Source organism: Mandrillus leucophaeus, unplaced genomic scaffold (genome assembly GCF_000951045.1).
Source record: "Mandrillus leucophaeus isolate KB7577 unplaced genomic scaffold, Mleu.le_1.0 Scaffold17, whole genome shotgun sequence".
NCBI classification, from domain to species: domain Eukaryota; kingdom Metazoa; phylum Chordata; class Mammalia; order Primates; family Cercopithecidae; genus Mandrillus; species Mandrillus leucophaeus.
The window spans coordinates 58,869-84,970 of NW_012101698.1; the positions used below are offsets into that span (position 1 = coordinate 58,869).

General features: G+C 41.9%; 1 protein-coding gene across 1 annotated transcript in view; it reads left to right on the forward strand.

Annotated features, from left to right (window-relative positions):
• Window positions 1-26,102, forward strand: part of TANGO6 (transport and golgi organization 6 homolog (Drosophila)) — a 289,584-nt gene that overhangs the window by 38,180 nt on the left and 225,302 nt on the right. Inside the window, exons 7-9 of the mRNA XM_011976674.1 lie at window positions 1,753-1,835; window positions 22,393-22,505; window positions 24,313-24,489. Coding sequence (XP_011832064.1) covers window positions 1,753-1,835; window positions 22,393-22,505; window positions 24,313-24,489 — 373 coding nt within the window. The remainder of the gene's footprint in view (window positions 1-1,752; window positions 1,836-22,392; window positions 22,506-24,312; window positions 24,490-26,102) is intronic.

Here is a 26,102-nt window from a genome sequence, read left to right on the forward strand (position 1 = left end):
AAAATTTTTGTTTTTTATAGAGTTGGGGTCTTCCTATATTGTCCAGGCTGATCTGGAACTCCTGGGCTCAAGTGATCTTCCTGCTTGAGCCTCCAAAAGTGCTGGGATTGCTGAGGCGGGAGGATCGCTTGAGCCCAGGAGTTTGCGACCAGGCTGGGTAACATAATGAGAACCTGCCTTTAGAAAACATTTTAAAAATTAGGTGGGCGTGTTGGTGCACGCCTGTATTCCCAGCTGCTCAGGAAGCTGAGGTAGGAGGATCACTTGAGCCCAGGAGGTTGAGGCTTCAGTGAGCCATGATTGCACAGTTCCACTCCAAAACCTGGGTTATAAAGCAAGACCCTGTCTCAAATAAATAAAAATAAAATATAACTATTTTAAAACTTTTTGAAGGGAAATTTTAAAACACATGCTATAGAGATTATATAATGAACTCTTATGTACCTATCACCTAGATACAACTATTAACTCTGCCATTTTCTTTCTTTTTTCTTTTTTTGAGACAGAGTCTCGCTCTGTCACCCAGGCTGGAGTGCAGTGACGCGATCTCAGCTCACTGCAACTCCGCCTCCCAGGTTTACGCCATTCTCCTCCCTCAGCCTCCCGAGTAGCTGGGATTACAGGCGCCCACCACCACGCCTAGCTACATTTTTTTTGTTGTTTGTTTGTTTGTTTTGAGACGGAGTCCTGCTCTGTCACCCAGGCTGGAGTACAGTGGTATAATCTCAGCTCACTGCAACCTCAGCCTCCCGGGTTCAAGCGATTCTCCTGCCTCAACCTCCTGAGTAACTGGGATTACAGGCGCAGGCCACCACGCCTGGCTAATTTTTGTATTTTTATTAGAGATGGGGTTTCACCATGTTGGTTAGGCTGGTCTCGAACTCCTGACCTCGTGATCCGCCCACCTCGGCCTCCCAAAGTGCTGGGATTACAGGCGTGAGCCACCGCACCCAGACTAATTTTTTGTATTTTTAGTAGAGATAGATTTTATCTGTATTAGCAAGGATGGTCTCGATCTCCTGACCTTGTGATCCACCCACCTTGGCCTCCCAAAGTGCTGGGATCACAGGCATGAGCCACCGCACTTGGCCAACGCTGCCATTTTCATTTATCCAATCCCCAATTTTTATTCAATTAAGTTTAAAATGAAAATTCTTTTTTTTTTTTTTTTTTTTGAGACAGAGTCTGACTCTGTTGCCCAGGCTTGAGTGCAGTGGCACAATCTCAACTCACTGCAACCTCCACCTCCTGGGTTCAAGTGATTCTCCTACCTCAGCCTCCTGAGTAGCTGGGACTACAGGCCTGCGCCACCACATCTGGCTAACTTTTTATATTTTTAGTAGAGACCGGGTTTCACCATATTGGCCAGGCTGGTCTCGAACTCCTGACTTTGTGATCCGCTCGCCTCGGCCTCCCAAAGTACTGGGATTACAGGCGTGAGCCACAGTCCCTGGCCTAAAATGAAAATTCTAAGTGATAATGTGTTATAGGTTAATTGGCAATGTTGGTGTTTTTTCTTAGTGATATGTAAAATAACAATTCATGTTTATAATCACTGGCATCATATATTCTATGAAATGTGTATGAAGGGTATATTGTTCAATGGTAACCGTGTCAATTTTCTGATCTTATCTGTTACTTACTGAGCCATCTTTTTAGTAAAACTTTCTTCCTTAGCTTTAATATGTTCTATTCAGTGAGGCACTAAATATGGGTAATTTTGTGTTTTTGTTTTTGTTTTTGTTTTTCTAGAGATTCCAGAGAGTGACATGGTACCAGGAACTATTTTGGTGACAGAAGAAGAACTTAGTAGATGCATTGAGGATGTGTTTAAGGTTGGTAATCTGAGCCACTAATGTTTTTATTGCCTTCTTATTTAAAAATTTTTTAAAAATTTTTTCTTTTTTTGTAAAGATGGGGATCTCTCCACATTGCCCATTCTGGTCTTGAACTCCTGGCCTCAAGCGATCCTCCTTCCTCAGTCTCCCAAAGTGCTGGGATTACAGGTGTGAGCCACTGCTCCCAGCCTTTTAAAATAATTTTACCTTTTAATTGGCACTTGAAGCATTGGAATAACTAATCTAAAGCTCCAAGCTGTCAGAATCTTTTCACTATGAAAACCGGAAACTATAAGCTGACCTTTTTTAGTCTTTTGTTGTTGTTTTTCCTTTTTGTGGAGAATGAGGTCTCGCTGTATTGTCCAGGCAGGTCTCAAACTCCTGGGCTCAAGCTATCCTCTTGCCTCTGCCCCCTTAAGAGCTGGGATTACAGACGTGAGCCACTGTGTCTGGCGAGCTGACCTTTTTAAGTGAAAAAACTGATATATTTTTGAAACTCTGTTAATTGCATCATTTATTCTAAATGTTGAAATAGTTTAGATTTTCTGACTGGCAAATGCCACTGATGAAAGCATGTCTTTTGAAGAAATTGACACGGAGCGGGGCATGGTAGCTCACACCTGTAATCCCAGCACTTTGGGAGGTTGAGGAGGGTGGATCACCTGAGGCCAGCAGTTCAAGACCAGCCTGGCCAATATGGCAAAACCCCCTCTCTACTAAAACTACAAGAATTAGCCGGGCGTGGTAGCATGCACCTGTAATCCCAGCTACTTAGGAGGCTGAGACAGGAGAATCGCTTGATCCCAGGAGGCAGAGGTTGCAGTGAGCCAATATTGTGCAACTGCACTCCAGCCTGGGATAGAGCGAGACTCTGTCTCCAAACAAACAAACAAAAAAAGAAATTGACGGGTGTTTTCAGTATTCTAGCCTTCCTAAAAGTGTATGATAATTGAATCTACTTTATAACTTTTGATAGTAATCACTGTCATGACAAATTAAGTCTGAATAAATGATTCCTGCAAATGACTACATAAATATATAACAAGAGTGAAAACTGCTTTTCTATTCATAGGAAGAAAAAAAATGAATGAAAACTAAGAATCTAAGTGTTATGTTCTTTATTATCACAACCTTATAAATATATGTGGTATATGCTTTTGGAAAACAAATGAAATTCACTGTGTTATGGCTAGATGGAATTAGGATAAATATTCTTTAAAGTTTATTTTAGGCCCAGTGTGGTGGCTTATGCCTATAATTCCAGCACTTTGGGAGGCGAAGGCAGTAGGATTGCTTGAGGGTAGGAGTTCTAGACCAGCCTGGTCAATATAGTGAGACCCGATCTCTATAAAAAATAAAAATAATAAATAAGGTTTATTTTAATATATTTATAATAATTTACTGCTGAACACTTTTACATTAGAAAACAGCTTTCAAAACTGTATTTCATGTGAAAAAGGTACAGCTGCTTTGGAAAATAGTTTGACATTTCCTCAAAAAGTTAAACATGGAGTTATCATATGACCCAGCAATTCCACTACTAGGTATATTCCCAAGAGAAATGAAAACATGTTCATATAGGCTGGGCGCGGTGGCTCATGCCTGTAGTCCCAGCACTTTGGGAGGCCGAGGCAGGTGGATCATGAGGTCAGGAGATCGAGACCATCCTGGTTAACCCAGTGAAACCCCGTCTCTACTAAAAATACAAAAAAATTAGCCAGGTGTGGTGGCGGGTACCTGTAGTCACAGCTACTTGGGAGGCTGAGGCAGGAGAATGGCGTGAACCTGGGAGGTGGAGCTTGCAGTGAGCCAAGGTTGTGCCACTGCACTCCAGCCTGGGTGACAGAGCGAGATTCCGTCTCAAACAGAAAAAAAAGAAAACATGTTCATATGAAAACCTGTACGTGAATTTAGTAGGTAGGACAGGGAGCAATTACAAATAGCACAAGGGATCTTTTGATGAAGGAAAGATTCCAAAATTGTATTGTTGTGATGGTTTTGCAAATCTGTAAATTTACTAAAATTCACTGAACTGTATATTTAAAATAAATGGTTTTATGGTTTTTAAAGTATACTTCAATAAACCAGTTTTATTAAAAAAAAAAAAAAAGACTTGGCACGGTGGCTCACGCCTGTAATCCCAACACTTTGGGAGGCCAAGATGGGCGGATCATGAGGTCAGTAGATCAAGACCATCCTGGCTAACATGGTGAAACCCCGTCTCTACTAAAAATACAAAAAATTCGCCGAATGTTGTGGCACGCACCTGTAGTCCCAGCTACTCAGGAGGCTGAGGCAGGAGAATCACTTGAACCTGGGAGGCAGAGGTTGCAGTGAGCCGAGATTGTGCCACTGTACTCCAGCCTGGGTGACAGAGTGAGACTCTGTCTCAAAATAAATAAATAAAAATACAAAGATTAGCTGAATGTGATGGCACATGCCTGTAATCCTAGTTACTCTTGAGGCTGAGGCAGAAGTATCATTTGCACCTGGGAGATGGAAGTCACAGTAAGCTGAGATCGCACCACTGCACTCCAGCCTGGGCAATAGAGCAAGACGCTGCCTCAAAAAACGAAAAGATAAAAAATAAAAATAAAGTGTACAGGCACGCCTGTAATCCCAGCACTTTGGGAGGCCAAGGTGGGTGAATTACCTAAGGTAAGGAGTTCGAGACCAGCGTGGCCAACGAAGCGAAACCCTGTCTCTACTAAGAATACAAAAATTAGCTGGGCATGGTGGTGGGCGCCTGTAATCCCAGCTCCCTGGGAGGCTGAGGCAGGAAAAGCATTTGAACCCGGGAGGTTGTGGTCAACCGAGATCGCACCACTGCACTCTGGCTGAGTGACAGAGCAAGACTCTCTCTCAAAATAAATAAATAAATAAATAAATAAATAAATAAATAAATAAATAAGTAAAGGTGCAGATCAATGGCTTTTATGTATATTCGTAGGTATGTACAACTGTCATCACGATCGTCTTTAGAACTTTTTATTCTCAAAAAAGAAAACCCTGGCCGGGCACAATGGCTCATGCCTGTAATCTCAGCACTTTAGGATGCCCAGGCAGGAGGATCCCTGAGGTCAGGAGTTCGAGACCAGCCTGACCAACATGACAAAATCCCGTCTCTATTAAAAATATAAAAATTAGCTGGACGTGGTGGCGCACGCCTGTAATCCCAGCTACTTGGGAGGCTGAGGCAGGAGAATCGCTTGAACCTGGGAGGCAGAGGTTGCAGTGAGCCGAGATCACGCCACTACACTCCAGCCTGGGTGACAGCGCAAGACTCTGTCTCACAAACAAAAAAAAAAAAAAAGAAAGAAAGAAAGAAAAGAACCCTCCCCACACCACTTAGCCATCACTCTGAAATCTCTCCACCATCAATCCCCCGTCCCCTATAAATAGACAACCACTAACCTGTATTCTCTCTCTCAAGTTTTGCCTATTCTGTACATTTCATATAAATGGAATTGTACAACATGGTTTTTTTTGTGATTGGCTTCTTTCACTTAGCATGATATTATCACATGGAGCCATACTTCATTTCTTTTCATTGCCAAATGGTGTTCTCTTGTATTAACATGCTTCATTTTATCTGTTCATCAGTAAATGGACATTTAGGTTGTTTCCATAATAACCATAATAACATTTTGGCTATTATGAATAATGCTGCTATGGACATTTATGTATACATTATTGTGTATATTTATGTGTTCATTTCTTTTTGGTATATACCTAGTAATAGAATTGCTGGATAATATAGTAACTCTATGTTTAACTGTTTGAGGCACTTCTAGACTGTTGTCCAAAGTGACTGCACCATTTTACATTCCCATCAGCAGTACATGAGGGTATAAAGTAAATTACATTCTTTCAGATAAGAAGGCAGATAGTTTTGTTTTGCTTTAAGCTTTCTGCATGATACTAGTAGATTCACAGAGAGAAAATGCAAACTCATTCTCCATAGCACTCACTTCATTTCTTTTTTTTTGTTTTTGAGACAGAGTCTCACTCTGTTACCCAGGCTAGAGCGTAGTGGCATGACCTTGGCTGACTGCAACTTACGCCTCCCAGGTTCAAGCGATTCTCTTGCTTCAGCCTCCGCAGTAGCTGGAATTACAGGCACCCACCACCACACTGAGCTAATTTTTGTATTTTCAGTAGAGACAGGGTTTCACCATGTTTGCCAAGCTGGTCTCAAACTCCTGACCTCAAGCAATCCGCCTGCCTTGGCCTCCCAAAGTGCTGGGATTACAGGCATAAGCTACCGTGCCTGGCCTCACTCACTTTATTTGTAAAGTGGAATGTTTACTACCCTTTTATTTATTTTCACTATTTTTAAAAATAAAGTCTACCCTTTAAGGGTTGACCTGGCACACAAATATGGAATCAGATTGCTCAGAGATTGAAAGATGACATGGTAACTATGTGAATATAATGCTGTTTTTATTTTTTAATGCCTCATGGATAGACTCCTGAAAAGAGCGGTCTTCTAGGCAAAGACTTTCAGATTATGGAGAGATAAGAAATTACTAGAGCAGTCTAGAAAGCAAATGTTCTAAATTAGAGAACAGTGGCCTACTAACTTTCAGAAAGACCATGTCCCATCCAAGAAATAGCATGATGAAAAACTGCCAAGTGGTTGGGTTTAGAATGTTGGAAAGACTTGAAAGTACTGTCAGGATAGGGGTAAGACTAATTGTGACTAAATTTTGGTGGAAACCCCTTATAATATGCCTTGGAAGTCAGTAAACTTAGAGGGAGAAAAAAAAGCAAACCGAGTATTTCTTTCTAGCAAGGGAGTTATCCTCTAAAAAACAGAGAGATCTGGACATAATGAATCCTGCCATGTCTCCTATTCTTGGTCCCCAAAAAGGAGGGAGGAAATCTTCATAGTTTGGTCAACAGTTTGGCGAATTTAAAGCCCCCTGGAGAGGCAAGCAAACCATTAGTTTTCTGTAGACACTTGATTATGCACCAAGGATTGGCACTGTCGTGAAACTAAGAGAGGCGGAAGGGTAATTATTCTCTCTGCAAGGTTTTGGCAGCCAGCTGCAGTGGGAAAACAGAGGAAATGTGTATGTTGGGGGAAAATGGTAAACACTGGGTAAAATTTAACAACAAAGGATGTGTTGTGTCTATTAACTTTCTGTTAATACTAAATTATAGAGTACAGCTCAAAGGCAGGAAATAAGGAAAATATTGGGGCTGAGTAAATTGATCCAGCAGCTCACTAGGTAACATGGAGGTTAACAAAAGAGTGTTTAATTTTAGAGAAGCATTCGGGAACATTTCCAGCTCTTTTTTTCTCTCTTTTTTTATTCTTGTTAACAGATTTATTAAGATAAAAATTCATGTAACATACAGTCCACTCATTTCAAGTGTACAGCTCAGTGTTTTTTAGTACATTCATAGGGTTTTGTAACCATCATCAGTCTAATTTTAGAATATTTTTGTTCTCCTTAAAAGAAACCCATATCCATTAGTTGTCATTCTCCATTCTCCCCACTCTGCTCATAGCGTTAGGCAACCACTAATCTATTTTCTGTCTCTATAGATTTGCCTATTCTGGACATTTCATATCAATGGAACCATACAATTTATGGTCTTTTGTGATTGGCTTCTTTCAAATCTAGTCAAATGAAGCAGTCAGAGCGGAAAGAGGTCAAATAAATCTGTAACTGGTTGTGATTAATTAGTTGTAAACACCACTGCACTGGAGCCTGATATTTTTAAGGTTCATTTGTATTGCAGCATGAAGCAGTACTTCAGTGCTTTTTATTGCCAAAAAGTATGCCATTATATGGATATACCACATTTTACGTATCTATTCATCTGTTGATGGATAATTGGGTCATTTTCACCATTTGGCTCTCATGAATAATGCTGCTGTAAACACTGGTGTACACAATTAGTTTTTGTGTGAACCTATGTTATCGCTTCTTTCGCCTATGTACTTTGGAGTGAAATGCTGGATCATATTGTAACTGTATGTTTAACCTTTTGAGGACCTGCCACACTTTTCCGAAGCAACTACACCGTTTTACATTCCCACCAGCAATATATGAGGGCTCCACTTTCTTTACATCTGGCCAGAATTTATTACCTGTCTTGCCTTTTTTATTCTAGTCCTCCTAGTGGGAGTAAAGTAGTATCTCATTATCATTTTGATTTACGTTTCCTAATGGCTAATGATATTGAACAGCTTTTCTGGTGCTTATTGGCCATTTTCATGTCTTCTTTGGAGAAGCATCTATTAAGACCCTTTTTCCTTTCTCTTTTTTTTTTTTCTGAGACAGAGTCTTGCTCTGTCTCCCAGGCTGGAGTGCAGTGGCGAGACCTCAGCTCACTGCAACAACCTCTGTCTCCCAGGTTCAAGCGATTTTACTACCTCAGCCTCCCATGTAGCTTGGATTATAGGCGTGCGCCACCACATCCGGCTAATTTTTGTCAAGTTTTAAATTGGGTTGTTGTCTTTTCATTATTGATGAGTTGAGGGATGGGCTCCTGGCTTAACAAACAGCTCACTTCAAAGAAATTGTCCTCACTGATCTCATCTCAGTCTCTCCATACTTTTTTTTTTTTTTTTTTTTTGAGACAGAGTTTCGCTCTTGTTTCCCAGGCTGAAGTACAATGGCATGATCTCAGCTCACTGCAACTTCCGCCTCTTGGGTTCAAGCAATTCTCCTGCCTCAGCCTCCCCAGTAGCTGGGATTACAGGTGCCTGCCACCATGCCTGACAAATTTTTTGTATTTTTAGTAGAGATGGGATTTCACCACGTTGGTCAGGCTGGTCTCGAACTCCTGACCTCAGATGATCCACCTGCCTCAGTCTCCCAAAGTGTTGGGATTACAGGCATGAGTCATTTCACCTGGCCCATACTTTTTTTTTTTGAGACCGAGTCTCACTCTGTCGCCCAGGCTAGAGTGCAGTGGTACGATCTTGGCTCACTGCAACCTCTGCCTCCCAGGTTCAAGCTATTCTCTTGCCTCAGCCTCCCAAGAAATATTTCCTTCTAGGGCCAGGCACAGTGGCTCACGTCTATAATCCCAGCACTTTTGGAGGCTGAGGCAGGTGAATCACTTGAGGTCAGGAGTTCGAGACCAACTGGCCAACATGGTGAAACCCTGTCTCTACTAAAAATACAAAAAAAATTAGCCGGGCGTGGTGGCGCGTGCCTGTAATTCTACCTACTTGGGAGGCTGAGGCAGGAGAGTTGCTTGAACCGGGGACACAGAAGTTGCAGTGAGCCGAGATCGCATCACTGCGCTCCAGCGTGGACAACAGAGCGAGACTCTATCTTAAAAAAGAAAGAAAGAAAGAAAGAAATACTTCCTTCTGAAAGCATTAAAATGTAAATAAATTTTTTGTGTGTGTGTGACGGAGTCTCACTCTGTTGCCCAGGTTGGAGTGCAGTGGTGCAATCTTGGCTCACTGCAAGCTCTGCCTCCTGGGTTCATGCCATTCTCCTGCCTCAGCCTCCCTAGTAGCTGGCGCCACGCCTGGCTAATTTTTTATATTTTTAGTAGAGACGGAGTTTCACAGTGTTAGCCAGGATGGTCTCGATCTCCTGACCTCGTGATCCACCTGCCTCAGCCTCCCAAAGTGCTGGGATTATAGGTGTGAGCCACTGCGCCAGCCTAAAATATAAATACATTTTGGTATTTAAAGAATAAACCCTTGGGCTGGGCGCAGCGGCTCACGCCTGTAATCCCAGCACTTTGGGAGGCCAAGGTGGGCAGATCATGAAGTCAGGAGATCAAGACCATGCTGTCTAACACTGTGAAACCCCATCTCTACTAAAAATACAAAAAATTAGCTGGACGTGGTGGCATGCGCCTGTAGTCCCAGCTACTCGGGAGGCTGAGGCAGGAGAATTGCTTGAACCCGGGAGGCGGAGGTTGCAGTGAGCCGAGATCGTGCCACTGCACTCCAGCCTAGGCAACAGAGCGAGACTCCGTCTCAAAAAAAAAAAGCAAAGAAAGAAAAGAATAAACCGTCAGTGCTTTGAATGAAAATTTTATGATAGGAACAATTGTAGGGGAAGGCCTTTTTACTCTTGTATCCTTCACTTCAGCAGGGTGTAGAGCAGGTGGTTCTGATGGCTCTGGGGGGCCAGGAGGAAAGTTCTCCGCATATAGGTGCATTCATAGGTGCTAGTTGAATTGAATTGAAAACTTGGCACAGCCACATGTACTTTATCTGCATAAATGATTCTCACTTCTATATATGTACCTTCTATCTGGTAAAATTATCTAAGACATAAAAGGGATATGCAACTCAAAACACTTTTAGTCCAGTGGTTCCTCATTCTCTCCTTCTGCTCTGAATGCCTGGGGCCCAGTCCTTAGAATGTGTAAATTTTTTGTCCTCCCTGGCATGAGAAGGATTAATAGTGTATTCTTTGCCTAGGGAGGTGAAGGGAGGCCTAGATTGCACAGAGATTGGTTCTGGGTAGGACAATATAAGAAGAGAGTTACAATTCCTTTTTATTTGGACATTTTTTGCTTGTAAGAGGACTGGCTAGATTCTGAAATGGCAAAAACGTTTCCTTTTAGCATTCTTCACAGTACTTGCCTGACACTCTTCCTAAAAGCAGAAGAAATGTTAGGGTAGGAAAAACTAGGAGGCACTTAATTAGTTTATTTCCTACATTCTCATTTCCATTTTATCTCTCTGTTTCCAGATTCAGGGAATCTTGACTTTAATTATTCAAGTCTTTTCGGCATCTAATCTTAATGAATTTCTAATTACAGTTATTCTGTCAGATTGGATATTTGACTCTTTCTGAATTTTTAATTAGATTTGCAGAGTAAATTAGAATAATAGAATCTTAGAACTGGAAGGAACTTCAGAAATAATTTAGTATAACCTCACTTTTTAAATAGACTTTATTTATTATTATTATTTTCTGAGATGGAGTTTCGCTCTGTCATCCAGGCTGGAGTGCAGTGGCGCAATCTCAGCTTATTGCAGCCTCCGCCTCCTGGGTTCAAGTGGTTCTCCTGCCTCAGCCTCCGAGTAGCTGGGATTATACCTGGGATCATAGGCATGTGCCACCATGCCCGGCTAATTTTTGTATTTTTAGTAGAGGTGGGTCTTCGCTATGTTGGCCGGGTTTTTCTCTAACTCCTGACCTCAGGGGATCCACCCACAGCCTCCCAAAGTGCTGAGATTACAGGCATGAGCCACCACGCCCACCAATAGACTTTATTTTTTAAGAGCAGTTTTAGGTTCACAGAAAAATTAAGTGGAAAGTATAGGGAGGTCCCATATATTTATCTCCAGACAGCCTGGTACATTTGTTACAATTGATGAACCCACATTAATGCCTCAGTATCATCCAAAGTCAATAGTTTACATTGGGGTTCACTGTTGGAGTTGTATAGTCTATGAGTTTTTACAAATTAACCCCTCATTTTGTAGTAAAGAAAATAAAATCCAAAAGATTTTGTGAAGTGACTTGTTCTAAATCATACAGTTGGGGAGTGGCAGAGCAGGTCCAGGAACCAATCTTTCCTTCCCTTTCACTCTCCCTTTCTGTATTTAGAAAAGATCATGTTTGCACATGGTACAAATTTAAGAAGGACAAAAAACTTTATAGTGAAAAGTTAGTCTCCTTCTAACCTTGGTTCCCTGCACTGGCAATAATTCTTTCTGGAAATGTCCATGTGTAATTGAACTGTGACCTTGAATTACAAGCAAAAGACCAAAAGAAGTATCCTTCAAGTCTGTGGGAATTGCAAATGTTAGCTTTTCTAAATGCTTTGGTTCAGACTCTCTGGTATGGTGTAGCACCTTTCAGCCAGACAGACCTAGGTTGGAATCTGGCTCCAAAGTTGACTGTCCGTGCGACTTTAGGTAACTTATTTATCATTTGATTTGTGGGGATGAAATAAGGTAACGTGGTGGGTTCATGGCATATTGTAGCACATAAGTGCTCAAAAAACTGTCAGTTCTCTTTTGGTTCAGGGAAACTTGTTTTTTAAAAAGACGATCTTATGCAATATGTTCTGAAAGCATGCACAGTGCAAAATACTTGCTATATTAGGTAACTTGCCTTGTTCTTTTTTCCTCTCACAAGTCTTAATTACACTCAGCAAGTGCATTAGAAGTTCTGGAACACTACTATCAGAAAGATCACTGTAATGTTTTAGAAGGCTGTATTTGACTAGTTTAATCTTTAGGAGGTGTAAAATCAAGTTCCAGCCTGTACTGAATTTCAGTGTTAGGATTCCGTCAGCTTGATTCCGAACAGGCCCGTCATGTTTGTATTCCCACACATGTACATCCCTGTAAAAGATAAGCCCATAAGTTAAGAAAATATTTCCATTCACAATAGCATCAAACATATAAAACATTCAGGAATAAATCTAATATTTGTATGGGGTATATATATTTCACAAAATCCTTTAACATGAATTATCTTAATTTGTCCTTATGCCAAAAGCTTGATACCTACATTATAAATGAGAAAATGGAGACTGAGAGAGACTTAAATGTCTTATCCATGTTCACTCATTTAATGTGTAATTTGGGGCAGTCACAAAGGTGACAGAAACAAAATTCACATCCAAGTTTCCTGACTACTGACTTCCCTGTGCTCTTTCAACTACTCTGCAGTAGTCTCTAAGGGACGTGCTTAGCAATGTCATTGAAGTCTATGGAATGAGAAATGGGGCACATGGCCAGGTGTGGTGGCTTGCACCTATAATCCCAGCACTTTGGGAGGCCAAGGCAGGTGGATCACCTGAAGTCAGGAGTTTAAGAACAGTCTGGCCAACGTGGTGAAACCCCATTTCTACTAACAAAAAAATAAAAAATAAAAAATTAGCCGGGTGTGGTGGCAGGTCCCTTTAATCCCTCAGGAGGCTGAGGCGGGAGAATTACTTGAACCTGGGAGGCAGAGGTTGCAGGGAGCCAAGATTGCACCAGTGCACTCCAACCTGGGCAGCAGAGCGAGACTCCATCTCAAAAAAAAAAAAAAAAAAAAGACTTTGGGAGGCTGAGGTGGGTGGATCGCTTGAGGTCAGGAGTTCAAGATCAGCCTGGCCAACATAATGAAACCCCATCTCTACTAAAAATATGAAAATTAGCCAGGTGTGGTGGTGGGTGCCAGTAATCCCAGCTACTCAGGAGGCTGAGGCAGGAGAATCGCTTGTACCCAGGAGGCAGTGGTTGCAGTAAGCCGAGATCGCACCATTGCACTCCAGCCTAGGTGACAAGAGCAAAACTCCGTCTCAAAATAAATAAATAAATAAATAAATAAATAAATAAATAACTAGTTGGGCATAATGGGCATCTGTAATCCCAGCTATTCAGGTGGGTGAGGCAGGAGAATCACCTGAACCTGGGAGGCGGAGGTTGCAGTGAGCCAAGATCGCGCCACTGCTTTCCAGCCTGGGTGACAGAGCAAGGCTCCCTCTCAAGAATTCAAAAAAAAGAAAGAAAGTAATGGAGCATGTGAGAACTCCTTTCTGTTTTGTTTTATTTTGTTTGCTTTGAAACAGAAACACGTGTTTATTCTTAATATTTTTGACCATTTTGATTCCACCCACTTTTTTCTTTCTCTTTTAAATTTCTAGCCAATCCTTCCAGAAAAATTCCATCCTCCAGATATTGAAGGTAGATGCTGTACAAGCCAATATAAAGTCCAGCTTTGCTCAGTCCACTCTCCCTTTCATAGTTGAAGTTCTATGATTCTGCTCTGTTAGTTAGCACTGATGGAATCGCCACTAGGTACAGCTTAAAAAAGGAAGGAAGGAAGAAAGGAAGGGAGGAGGGGTGGGAGGGGAAGGAAAGGAAAAGAAAGGAAAGGAAAAGGGGAGGGAGGGAGAGGAAAGGGGGAGGGAAGGAGGGAGGGAGAGAGGAAGGAAGGAAGGAAAGGAGGGAGAGAGGGAGGGAAAGAGAAAGGAAATGCATAGGGCATTGTAACTTCCCCACAAAAATAGAGCTTTTGAGAAAATAAACAGCAGCCTACTTTGTTCATTTATTCTTTGATTCAATCAGTCACAAAAACATTTATCAGGTATTTACTGAATGCCAGACACTTTGCCAGGTTCACAAATACAGAAATGATTAAGAGCCAACTGCTGCCTTCAAGAAGTTCCTAGTCAGGTAGGCAAAGAGTTACAGTAGTGTGTGGGCCATAGCTAAGATCATCCTATCGCTTATTGCAGAGTAGCGCTCTAAGCTTAGATGAAGGATTGTAAGGCTTAACCGCAGACGCCTCATATCATAGCTGGCTGGATCTGCGAAAGAAAGCCGAGGGGCAATCAGGAAGAAATGTGGAAATCCCCAGAAAGGAACAAGGAAATCCCCAGACTGCCACTGGGGTTGTTGGTACCAGTCTGTATCCTTGCCTAATCTGTTTTCATTGACCCACATTGGCCTCTGACTTTGCCTCTCAGCTCTTGCTGCATGTTTATATTTGAAAAACCACAGGTAAGCGGAGGTTCAGTTTTTCTTTTCTTTTTTTTTTTTTTTTTTTTTTTTTTTTGAGATGGAGTCTCTCTGTTGCCCAGGCTGGAGTGCAGTGGTGTGGCGTGATCTCGGCTCACCGCAACCTCCACCTCCCCGGTTCAAGGGATTCTCCTGCCGGAGCCTCCCAAGTAACTGGGATTATAGGCACCCACCACCACACCCAGCTAATTTTTTGTATTTTTAGTAGAGACAGGGTTTCACCATGTTGCTAGGCTGGTCTTGAACTCCTTACCTCAGGCAGTCTGCCCGACTCGGCCTCCCAAAGTGCTGGGATTACAGGCGTGAGCCACCGCACCTGGCCAGGTTCAACCTTTCTTCGAGGCATCCTTTCACTTACTCCCAGAGAGGCTTTTATCATACCACACAATTGAAAAGCTGCCTTCGGGTCTCTCCCTTCACTGCTTCAGCTTTCCCATATCTTGGTATTTTGTTTGGGGATCCCTAGTTGTAGAAATACCTAGAATAACTAGAAAACCTTTCAACTGAATATGATTTCATCTTTAAAGAACTAACTTCAGGACTGATAGCATAACAGAAAGCATATGAGGAAGGGTTAGAAACTTATTACATCTGGTCACATTGAAGCTTCAGTTGTTTTGCATTTTTTTTTTAGAAGAGTGGTTAATTTTTTTCAACTAGTCTCACCTCTTAATGATTGAGGTACCAAAAGGGAATTCTGAAGGAAATGAGCAAAGTTTCAGTCAAGTCAGAGAATCATAGATGAGATATGAAAGAGGCCTTACAGCACCATTTATCGAACCTCGTTTTACACATAAGGAAACAGATTCAGAGAAGTCCACTGATTTGTGTTAAGTCACAAAACTGGTCCGTGGAAATACTGAATCCAAGAGGCGGAGGTTGCAGTGAGCCAAGATCACGCCACTGCATTCCTGCCTGGGCGACAGAGTGAGACTGTGAAAAAAAAAAAAAAGAAAAGAAAAGAAAAGAAAAATAACGTGCGAAGTACTGTATTGTGTTTTAGAACTTGAATTCCCATCCCACTTTGCCTCCATGTGATCAGGGAAGACTCCCCCTGCCCCCCAACTAGAAAGAGACTGAACATAAGCACAGTCCAAGGAAATCACACAACACCCAGATGTTGGGGCACAGAGGTGGAGCAGTCAGGCCCTGCCCTCCATGGGCAGGAACAGCTTGTCTCTTGTGCCTTTGCTGCTTCTTCAGTCCATACTGATACCAGTCCAATGTGGAGGAGGCTGGAAGGAACTACCCCAACTGTTTCTTCCATGTGTAGTGTGATTTCATGGGAAGGATTATTCCTTTTTAGTGCTTTGTTTGGCTATTGTAAGTGCTGGCTGAGTTCGAAATGCAGCATTGGCTGAATCAGTCCAGCCTCTCATTTCCCTGAATAGGTTACTAAACTCCAAATATAAACCAATGATCAGGAGACGTTAAGGGGGAAGTGACCAGATTCTACTTTGGGAGTGTATATAGGGGGTAATGTTGGATGTCAGGTGCAGACTGAACTTTAACCTGCATAGGAGTTCAGTACTAGGCAAGAGACTGGAAGAAGGTGGATGTCCTTGGAAGCAGCTGGTCAGAGTATGCCCCTGGAGATCTACTGGAAAACTTGGTATTAATAGAGGGGAGCTGTATAAGAAAACGGAGCTGTGTAAGTAGGAGGAAGGGGAGGTGTTACAGAAGCCGCTGTCCATGGTGCCACACGGACACTTCGGCTCCAGCTTGCAGAGCTTGCAGGACTAGAGTTATTAAAAGCCTGACAAACTGGGATCTACTGACTCAGAGGGTGGGGACAGCTGGGATAAAATTGGTATAGGCTAGGAACTGAAGCAATGAAAATCTCATTATGCACAGGGGGAGAAGGTAAGTATTGAGAGGCCAGGGGTATGTGTTTGGGGATTTTTAATATTGTAGTAAATACATATGAGATTTACCATTTTAACCATTTGAAATGGTATAATTTAGTGGCATTAAGTCTATTCATGATGTTGCCCAACCATCACCACTATCTAGTTCCAGAACTTTTTCATCACCCCAGATGGAAATCCCGTATCCACGAAGCAATCAGTCCCCATTCTGACCTCCTCCGAGTCCCTGGCAGCCACTCATCTGCTTTCCCTCTATGTGGATTGTGAATGGATTTTGTGTGAGACAGATCTGGGTTTATCCTGGTTCTGCCATTTGCTAACAATGTGTCTTTGCTCAACTGACCGACTGCTTCTCTGAGCCTCAGTTTTCCACATTTTTAGAGTGGGAACAAAAATGCTTCACCTGCAGGACTCCTCTTACGAAGACTTTTTGTATGTTAAATGTTTGGCCGAATACCTGGCTCACTCTTTAGTGGAATGCAGTACATGGTAGTTATTGTTTGCTTCATAAAAGCAGTAACAATTAGCCAGGCATGGTGGGATGTGCCTGTAGTCTCGGCTACTCGGGAGGCTGAGGGAAGAGAATCACTTGAACCTGGGAGGTAGAGGTTGCAGTGAGCCGAGATTGTGCTACTGCACTCCATCCTGGACAACAGAGCAAGACTTTGTCTCAGAAAATAAAAATATAAAATAAAAAAATAAAAGCAGTAACAGTGGGGTTCCTTTAAATTGTGTACTACTATATTCACTGCCTAGTCACCAAAAATTCAGGTAGCACCACTTCATAATCTACTCTGATAGGCGCTGAAGAAGGGAGCTTGACTTTTGCCTTCCAGGCTAGTTCAGGAGTTGGGAGATAACTATATACTATATTCCTGGACCAATTATATATCACAGGCTCTAAAATGCAATTGGAATTTAGAGAAGAAGAAAAATCATTTCATAGTGGTTAGGTGCTGAATATTTGAATGAATGAGTGAGTGAATGAATGAACAGTTGAAGATTAAGTATATGGCAGGCTTATGGAGGAGGCAGAACTTGTGCTGGGTCAATTTAATAAGTATCATTGCATATCTTTCATCTCCAAAATCAATCTGGTCATTAGGATGCATAGCAGTGCTTAAGGCAGATAAAAGAAACTTTATTTTTAAAAATTATGTATTTTTATTATTTTTAAATTTTAATTGACACATAATTGTACATAGTTATGTGAAACTGATTTTGATTATTGTTTTTAGATGACTAGTCCAAAACTTTTTAATTTTAATTTAATTTTATTTTATTTTTTGAGACAGTATCTCACTCTGTCACCCAGGCTGGAGTGCAGTAGCCACGATCTTGGCTCACTGCAACCTCTACCTCCTGGGTTCAAGCAATGATTCTTGTGCGTGAGCCTCTGGAGTACCAGCATTACAGGCCCACCACACCACACCTGGCTAATTTTTGCATTTTTAGTAGAGACAGGGTTCCGTCTTACTGGCCAGGCTGGTCTCAAGCTCCTAGACTCAAGTGATCCTCCCTCCTTAGCCTCCCAAAATGCTGGGGTTACAGATGTGAGCCACCATACCCAGCCCAAAACTCTTATTTTTTATTTTAATTTATTTTTTAGAGACAGAATCTTGTTCTCTTGCTCGGGCTGTAGTGCTGTGGCTCACTGCAGCCTCAAGCCCCTGGGCTTAGGAGATCCTCTTGCCTTAGCCGCCTGTGTAGCTGGGGGTACAGGCATGCACCACCATGCCCAGCTAATTTTTATTTTTTGTAGAGATGGGGGTCATGCTATGTTGCTGGTCTTGAACTCCTGGGCACAAGTGATCTTCCCACTTCAGCCTCAAAGTGCTGGGATTATGGGCATGAGCCACTGCACCCAGCCCAAAACTTGTAAAGAATACATGTACTTCCATCAAGGAAGTTTAAAGGGAGGTAGATTTGAATTCAGTACAGAAGAAATTTACTATTATTGTTGGAAGGGAGGTGGCAATTGTGTATAGATCAAGGAGAGGCCACTGACATTCTTTAAGATACTGTAGAAAACATTTATTTATCAGATTGAACCAAAAGAAAGCCTTAATTCTAAATCTTTTCACTTAAAAAAAGTCTTATTTCTCTGTTTCTATCTGTGAACTTGATAGATTCTAGTTGGTAAATTGATAAGGGTTATTCTTTTTTCTTTTTTATTTTTTTAATTTTTTTTGAGACGGAGTCTTGCTGTATTGCCCAGGCTGGAGTGCAATGGTATGATCTCGGCTCACTGCAACCTCCACCTCCTGGGTTCAAGGAATTCTCCTGCCTCAGCCTCCCGAGTAGGTGGGATTACAGGTGTGCACCACTACCTCCAGCTAACTTTCGTATTTTTGTGGAGACAGGTTTCACCATGTTGGTCAGGCTGGTCTCGAACTCCTGACCTCGTGATCCACCCACCTCTGCTTCCCAAAGTGCTGGGATTACAGGTGTCATGAGCCGCTGCACCCAGCCTATAAAGGCTATTCTTAATTTTTCTCTCTCTTTCCGCATGTTCTTCCCCTCATCGTTATCCATTTAACCTGCTTTATTTTTCCTCCTAGCACTTGTCACTACCTGGTATTGTATAGTTGGTTTTTCTTGCCTGCCTCCTCAACTAGAATGTTAGCTCCTTGAAGCAGATACTTTGTTCAGCACCGTATCTGCAGGGCTATAAGTGTGCTAGCACAAAAGTGGCACTCAATAAACATTTGTTGAACCTTTACACAAAAATAAATAACATATGTATAAATTGCTGTACATTATTTTCTAAATTTTAGGCACAAGTAGTACTTGTTCCTTATAAGAAGATATAGAAAAGTATAAGGAAGAAGCAAACAAAAAATTAGTGGATTTTTTTTTTTTTTTTTTTTTTAGACAGTGTTTTACTCTTGTTGCCCAGGCTGGAGTGCAGTGGCATGATCTCGGCTCACTACAGCTTCCAATTCCTGGGTTCAAGCAATTCTCCTGCCTCAGCCTCCCAAGTAGCTGGGATTACAGGCATGTGCCACCACGCACTGCTAACTTTGTATTTTTAGTAGAAACGGGGTTTCACCATGTTGGTCAGGCTGGTGTCGAATTCCTGACCTTAGGTGATCCGCCCGCCTCAGCCTCCCAAAGTGGTGGGATTATAGGTGTGAGCCACTGCCCCTGGCCAAATCAGAGGAATTTATCAGCAACAACATATATCCCTGAGGAATGTGCTCAGTTGAGTTCTTGTTAAAGTTTGGGGTGCTTTGGCCCTATTAAGCCAGTAAATAATGAAGACTTAACTCCATTTGTTTTTGTTTTCTTTGTTGTTCTTGTTTGGGGGTTTATTATTTTTTGTACAAAAAATCCTGGTAAGGAAGGATGGCTCCACAGGGATTACCTCTGAGAACACAGGATCCAAAGCCGAACAATAGGTCTTTACGTTATCTGGAAGAATCTCTTCTTTTGCCTCCTGTAATTGGTGATTTCATCATTAGGCCTGTACATGACTTCTGAACGCTGCTGTACACAGCACTTCATTTAGCTGGGCTTACGGAGATTAGATCATGCACAGGAAGCTGGCTCCTTGGCTAACAGGCTCCAGAGAGGAGTCAGGAGGCTTAAGGGATGTGAAAAATTAGGGTTGATTTTTAAGAGACAGGACTCACTGGAAAAGCACAGAGATTTTTCCAGCTCATGAAAGTACCTCCATGACCTTTAGTTTCATGAACAACATTGATTCCTACTTCAAAACTCTTTCTATAAATAAGGGCTTCTTTGAGCTTCCCTTCCCTTCCCTTCCCTTTTATTTTATTTTATTTATTTTTTATTTATTTTTATTTTTATTATTATACTTTAAGTTCTAGGGTACATGTGCATAATGTGCAGGTTTGTTACATATGTATACTTGTGCCATGTTGGTATGCTGCACCCAACTCGTCAGCACTCATCAACTCGTCGTTTACATCAGGTATAACTCCCAATGCAATCCCTCCCCCCTCCCCCCTCCCCCCTCTCTTATTTTATTTTTTATAGAGATGGGGTCTCACCATGTTGCCCAGGCTGTTCTCAAACTCCTGGGCTCAAGTGATCCTCCCTCCTTGGCCTCCCTAAGTGCTGGGATTACAGGTGTAAGCCATCACACTGGGCCCCTTTCACTCTCAAAATAGGGCCGCTAGTACTGACTTTGTGAGATTGTTATGATTTTAACGAGCTAGCTCTTTTTTTTTTGAGACGGAGTCTCACTCTGTCGCCCAGGCTGGAGTGCAGTGGCACGATCTCAGCTCACTGCAACCTCCGCCTCCCGGGTTTACGTACGCCATTCTCCTGCCTCAGCCTCCCGAGTAGCTGGGACTACAGGCGCCTGCCACCTCGCCCGGCTAGTTTTTTGTATTTTTTAGTAGAGACGGGGTTTCACCGTGTTAGCCAGGATGGTCTTGATCTCCTGACCTCGTGATCCGCCCGTCTCGGCCTCCCAAAGTGCTGGGATTACAGGCTTGAGCCACTGCGCCCGGCACGAGCTAGCTCTTTAAAGAATCTAGTATAGTGCTTGAAAGATAAAAACCTATCATGGTTTCCGGAACATATACCATGATCATAATCATTGTCAGCTCATTTTCTTTCTCTTTTTACCATTATCACTATCCATACTATCAGGTTTAAATTAACTTCTTATAACAGAATTACATTTTGAAATCCTATTGTGTTTAACTGGAGTTTTGAATAACATTTTTGTACTTCTTAAGATACTTTCAATTATCTGCCTTATTATTATTATTATTATTATTATTGGTTTACTTGGCTGGGTGCAGTGGCTCATGTCTGTAATTCCAGCACTTTGGGAGGACAAGATGGGAGGATTGTTTGAGCCCAGGAGTTTGAGACCAGCCTGAGCAACATGGCAAAACCCCAGCTCTACTAAAAATACAAAACATTAGCCATGCATGGTGGTGTGTGCCTGTGGTTCCAGCTACCCAGGAGGCTGAGATGAAAATATCACTTGAGCTTGGAGATTGAGGCTGCAGTGAGCTGTGATTGCACCACTACATTCCAGCCTGGGTGAGAGAGACCGCATCTCAAATATAATAATAATAGTTTTACTTTTTTTATTCTTCCCATATATCACAAGCAATATGAAGGATAATGACCCTTACTGATTTTTATATTCACTACAGTACCTAAAACAGTGCTTTGAACCCAGTGAGTGTTCAGTAAAAGTTTATTGAATTGAATGCATTTGTTCTAGCCTTATTGAAAGGTACAACTAAAACATGCAACATTGTGATTGTTAATAAAAGTCACCATCCTCACATACTTGTTTTTTGGTTTTTTTTTTTACTTTTTTTCATAGGCAGTAGTTAGCATCCTCACACACTTAACTGTGTAGAGCCAGTACAGATCTAGGTGAACAGTGCAATTACTTTTCTCTTTTTTGTAAGAAACAGGGTCTTACTCCGTCGCCCAGGCTAGAGGGCAGTAGCATGATCATAGCTTATTGCAGCTTTGAATTCCTGGGCTCAAGCCATCCTTCTGCCTCAGCCTCCCAAGTAGTTGGGACTGTAGGCATGCACTACCAAGCCTGGCTAATTTTTAAATGTTTTTGTAGAGATGGGGTCTTACTGTGTTGCTCAGCTAGGCTTGAACTTCTGGCCTCAAACAATCCTACCTCCGTGACCTCCAAAAATTCTGGGATTACAGACATGAGCCACTGTGCCCAGCCCTACAGTATAATTTCTTTGAACATTTATAGAATTAGGGAGAATAGGACATTTCCATGTGGTGGTCACATCTTAAGAGTGATGAAACTGGAGTCAGCAGTGTTTTGGGTTTGGTTTGGTTTGGTTTGATTTTCCAAATCTAGTTTAAAGTTTTTCCCTTTGGTAGTAATTACTTGTTCCTAATAGCAGGGCCTTCAGCAGTAGGACAGTTATATAGTTAAACAATAGGTAGATTAGGAAACTCAGACGTAGCCAAAAGTAGGAAAGGAAGAGGTCAGAAAGCGGGGTAGTTGACCGATTCTGGGCAGGTCTAGAGACTGCACACATGAAATGGTGCTGTTCCAGTTCACTCTCGTTTCAGCCTGTCTGCCAAACTCAAATGGTTTCATTGCCATGTCTGAGCACATCCTTGGAGCTAAAATGGTGTGATTCGGAGGAGATACTGCTGAAGACACTGAGCCTTGTTAGGTGTTTGGTGTGTGATCCCCATTGCTCTGGCCAGGCAGTCATGGGATTATTCTTCACCATTTCCTTTTTTCTAGGTGTACGTGGTTGGGAATGAACCTTTAACAGTTTTGATGGATTCTCTGCTTCCTGTCCTGGGAGTGCTTTTTCTTCTCTACTGTTTTACTAAGCAGAGTGTCTCTCACATAAGGTAAACAATCAAGGGACCCTTATTTGTTTATAAATAGAATCTTACTTGTTTATAAATTGTGACGTCTTTTTTGCATGTTGTTTTTGTTCTTATTTTGAATTTATATTTGCCACTTTGAAATTATCATTTCCTTTCAAAGTCAGGAAAACACTGGGATCTTCCTATTTTGCTCATCTGGAAAAGAACAAGAATTTTGCAGATCACAGGGCATTGGATACAGTTTTTACAATGACTTTCCTCAGCCTCTGTCCTAAATCTCAAAGACAAAATCTCTGTTTACACGTGTAAACATGCCATTTTTCGATCAGTGAGAAATACTGCAATTACATGTCTAGGAAGGAGGAAATAGGGGATGGATCATAATGACCTTGTGGGGAGTTAGAAAACATGTTTGGGAAATCTAGATCTGAATGTGGCACTTTGTATTTAGCCTGGGATTTGGTGTTGGTGATACAGTGTGTTGTTTAGAAAGAAGGGATTTCTTAGTCATCCAGAAAATACTCCTTTGTCATAGAATTTAAGTAGGATTCATTTTATATCAGCTATATTTTCACAGTAATTTATGTTGTTTCTTCCTCCAGGTAAGAGTTATCTTATCTCAAGTACTATAGAATTATGATTTTTGGTGTTTGGAGAGCCTCACATGTAATCCAATATACAATAATAGTATCTTCTTTGCAAAGTTATTGTAAAGACTCAATATGCATTAATATGTTTAGCACAGTCCCTGGCAAATAGTAAGCTCAATAAATGGTAGCTATCATTATCACCATTGCTAAGTGGTGAAGGAAAACACCATCTTTTGTACTATTCAAAGCTTACATAGTGCCCTTGGCTCTTCAGCTTGAGTCAGCACGTCACTATAGCCCACAGCCACAATGGCAATGACAAGAGAATGCAGTGGAAGAGGGAGGCTGTACATCTGTGAACTTGGTTTCAAGGGACAGTCCACAAAATAACTCTTGTTTTTTTTGTTTGTTTTTTGTTTTTTGAGACGGAGTCTCACTCTGTTGTCCAGACTGGGGTGCAGTGGTGCGATCTTGGCTCACTTCAACCTCCGTCCCTGAGTTCAGGCAATCCTCCTGCCTCAGTCTCCTGGGTAGCTGGGATTACAGGCACTTGCCACCACGCCCGGCTAATTTTTGTAGTTTTAGTAGAGATGGGGTTTCACCATGTTGGCCAGGCTGGTCTCGAACTCCTGACCTGAGATGATCCACCCGCCTCAGCCTCCCAAAATGCTGGGATTACAGGTGTGAGCCACCACGCCTGGCCTCTGGTTTTTGTTTTAAAACTCAAGTCCTCACAGCACTGTCATGTCCTCATCAGAGACAGACAAGGAACATGTGAACATTGATATAGTTCCTCTTCTAGTTGATTGACACAGATGAAAGGAGTTGAGGTATCAGCAATATTTTGTTGGTATGCAGTTTCTTGGTCTCCAGCTATTGGTCTTGCTGAGAGTAGATGATTTTTATCCGTGTGTACTTTCTTTGACAGTACCTGATGCAAAGGCAGTAGTACACTTGGAATTACCGAAAAAAAAAAAAAATCACGTGGGGCTCATGTGGCAAATCAGGGTTGCTGCCAGAGCCAAGGATTAGTCAGTCAGTCATTGAATTTCAGGATATTTGCATTCTGAAATTCACAAGAAGCATACTTTCCACTCCTGCATTTCAGTAGTACTAGGAGATCGTGCCAGCATTTAAAATGCAGTGGAACCTGACAGCCTTTCTTTCTTTTTTTATGTTAGCTTGTTAGATGCATGGAGTAAGATGACAAGCTCATTCATAACTGCTTTTTCTGCCAGGTCACTTTGCCAAGAAATCTTATTATGGATTCTGGGGAAGCTGGAAAGGAAGAAGGCAATTGCCAGCCTGAAAGGATTTGCAGGGTTGGACAAAGCTGTGCCCTCTCTCCACTCTCTGTGTCAGTTTAGAGCTGCCACTCAAGGTGGCATTATGATTACCATCAAAGAGGCCATTAGGTGAGTCCACCCATCCATTACTGTCTCTCTTCAGGTTTAGTTCTGCCCAAAAGGCCATTCAGTCATTCAACCACTAAGGGGCGCTGATAGAAAAGAAACCAGAAACTCAAGTGGCTGAGGTGCTTGCTATTTTTATTCTCTAAATGAAACGTAAGCCTTAAATAATTCTCCAGGTTTTTTCCCAAGATGCCTGCTAATAGTTGGTGCAATTTACTGGAGCCTCACAGCTCTGCATCACAACAAGCCCACTTACTTCACCATCTTTGCCAGTTAATCAGAGTAAAGGGCAGACACATGTTCACCCTTAACACCATAATAATCCAATTATCTTTCTGACTCTCAAGATGGTATATGTGTGTGTTTATCTTCAGATTTATTCCTGAGGGAAATTGGCCGATAGCTATCTTTTATGGTAATTTTATGATGGAGATTTGTTTCTCATAGGGATTGATTAGAAAGTGCTTAATAAATATTAGTGAAATGGATCATTTATTTATCCAACATCTCACAATTGCATGTTTTAAATTATTTCCACTTTCTGGATGATCTAATGTTATTACCTCAGAACATAATTTCCTGTTGGTCATAGTCCATGTAATATGAATGAGTGACTGCTATCCTGTTTGGATTTCACATCACATTCAAAGTGCTGCTGTTTGTTGAAGCGCTGAAATATTATTATATATTCATGGTTAACTTGGTAAAGTTTTAAAACACCCCTTCAGTTTGGTGGACTCGAGGAAAATAGAAAAACACATAGATTGCAAACAGAATCATCAGTACGAACTCAAGCTGCTATTCTGCCCAGCAACAGTTTATCAAGATGTTTTTGGCCAGACATGGTGGCTCACAGCTGTAATCACAGCACTTTAGGAGGCTGAGGCGGGTGGATCACCTGAGGTTAGGAGTTTGAGACCAGCCTGGCCAACATGGTGAAACACCATCTCTATTAAAAATACAAAAATTAGCCAGGCATGGTGGTGCATGTCTGTAGACCTAGCTACTTGTGAGGCTGAGGCACAAGAATTGCTTGAACTGGGAGGTGGAAGTTGCAGTGAGCTGGGATCGTACCACTGCACTCCAGCCTGGGCAACAGGGCGAGATAGTCTCAAAAAAAAGAAAAGAAAGAAAGAAGAGCCAGGCGTGGTGGCTCACACATGTAATCCCAGCACTTTGGGAGGCTGAGGTGGGTGGATCACTTGAGGTCAGGAGTTCAAGACCAGCCTGGCCAACATGGTGAAACCCGTCTCTACTAAAAATACAAAAATTAGCCAGTTGTTGGGGCTGGCACCTGTAGCCCCAGGTACTCGGGAGGTGAGGCAGGACTGTCACTTGAACCCAGGAGGTGGAGGTTGCAGTAAGCCAAGATCGTGCCACTGCACTCCCGCCTAGGTGACAGAGTGAGACTCTGTCTCAAAAAAAAAAAGTTTATTTAAAGAAACTCTATAAGAGCAGCTTAGATTTTATGATCTTTAGATCCAGAGTTTTTACTTTTCTGGAATTAAATATAATTGTTTGGAATTTACTCTTTATCATTGATTTTTTTTTTTTTTTTTTTGAGACAGAGTTTTTGCTCTTGTTGCCCAGGCTGGAGTGCAATGGCGCGATCTTGG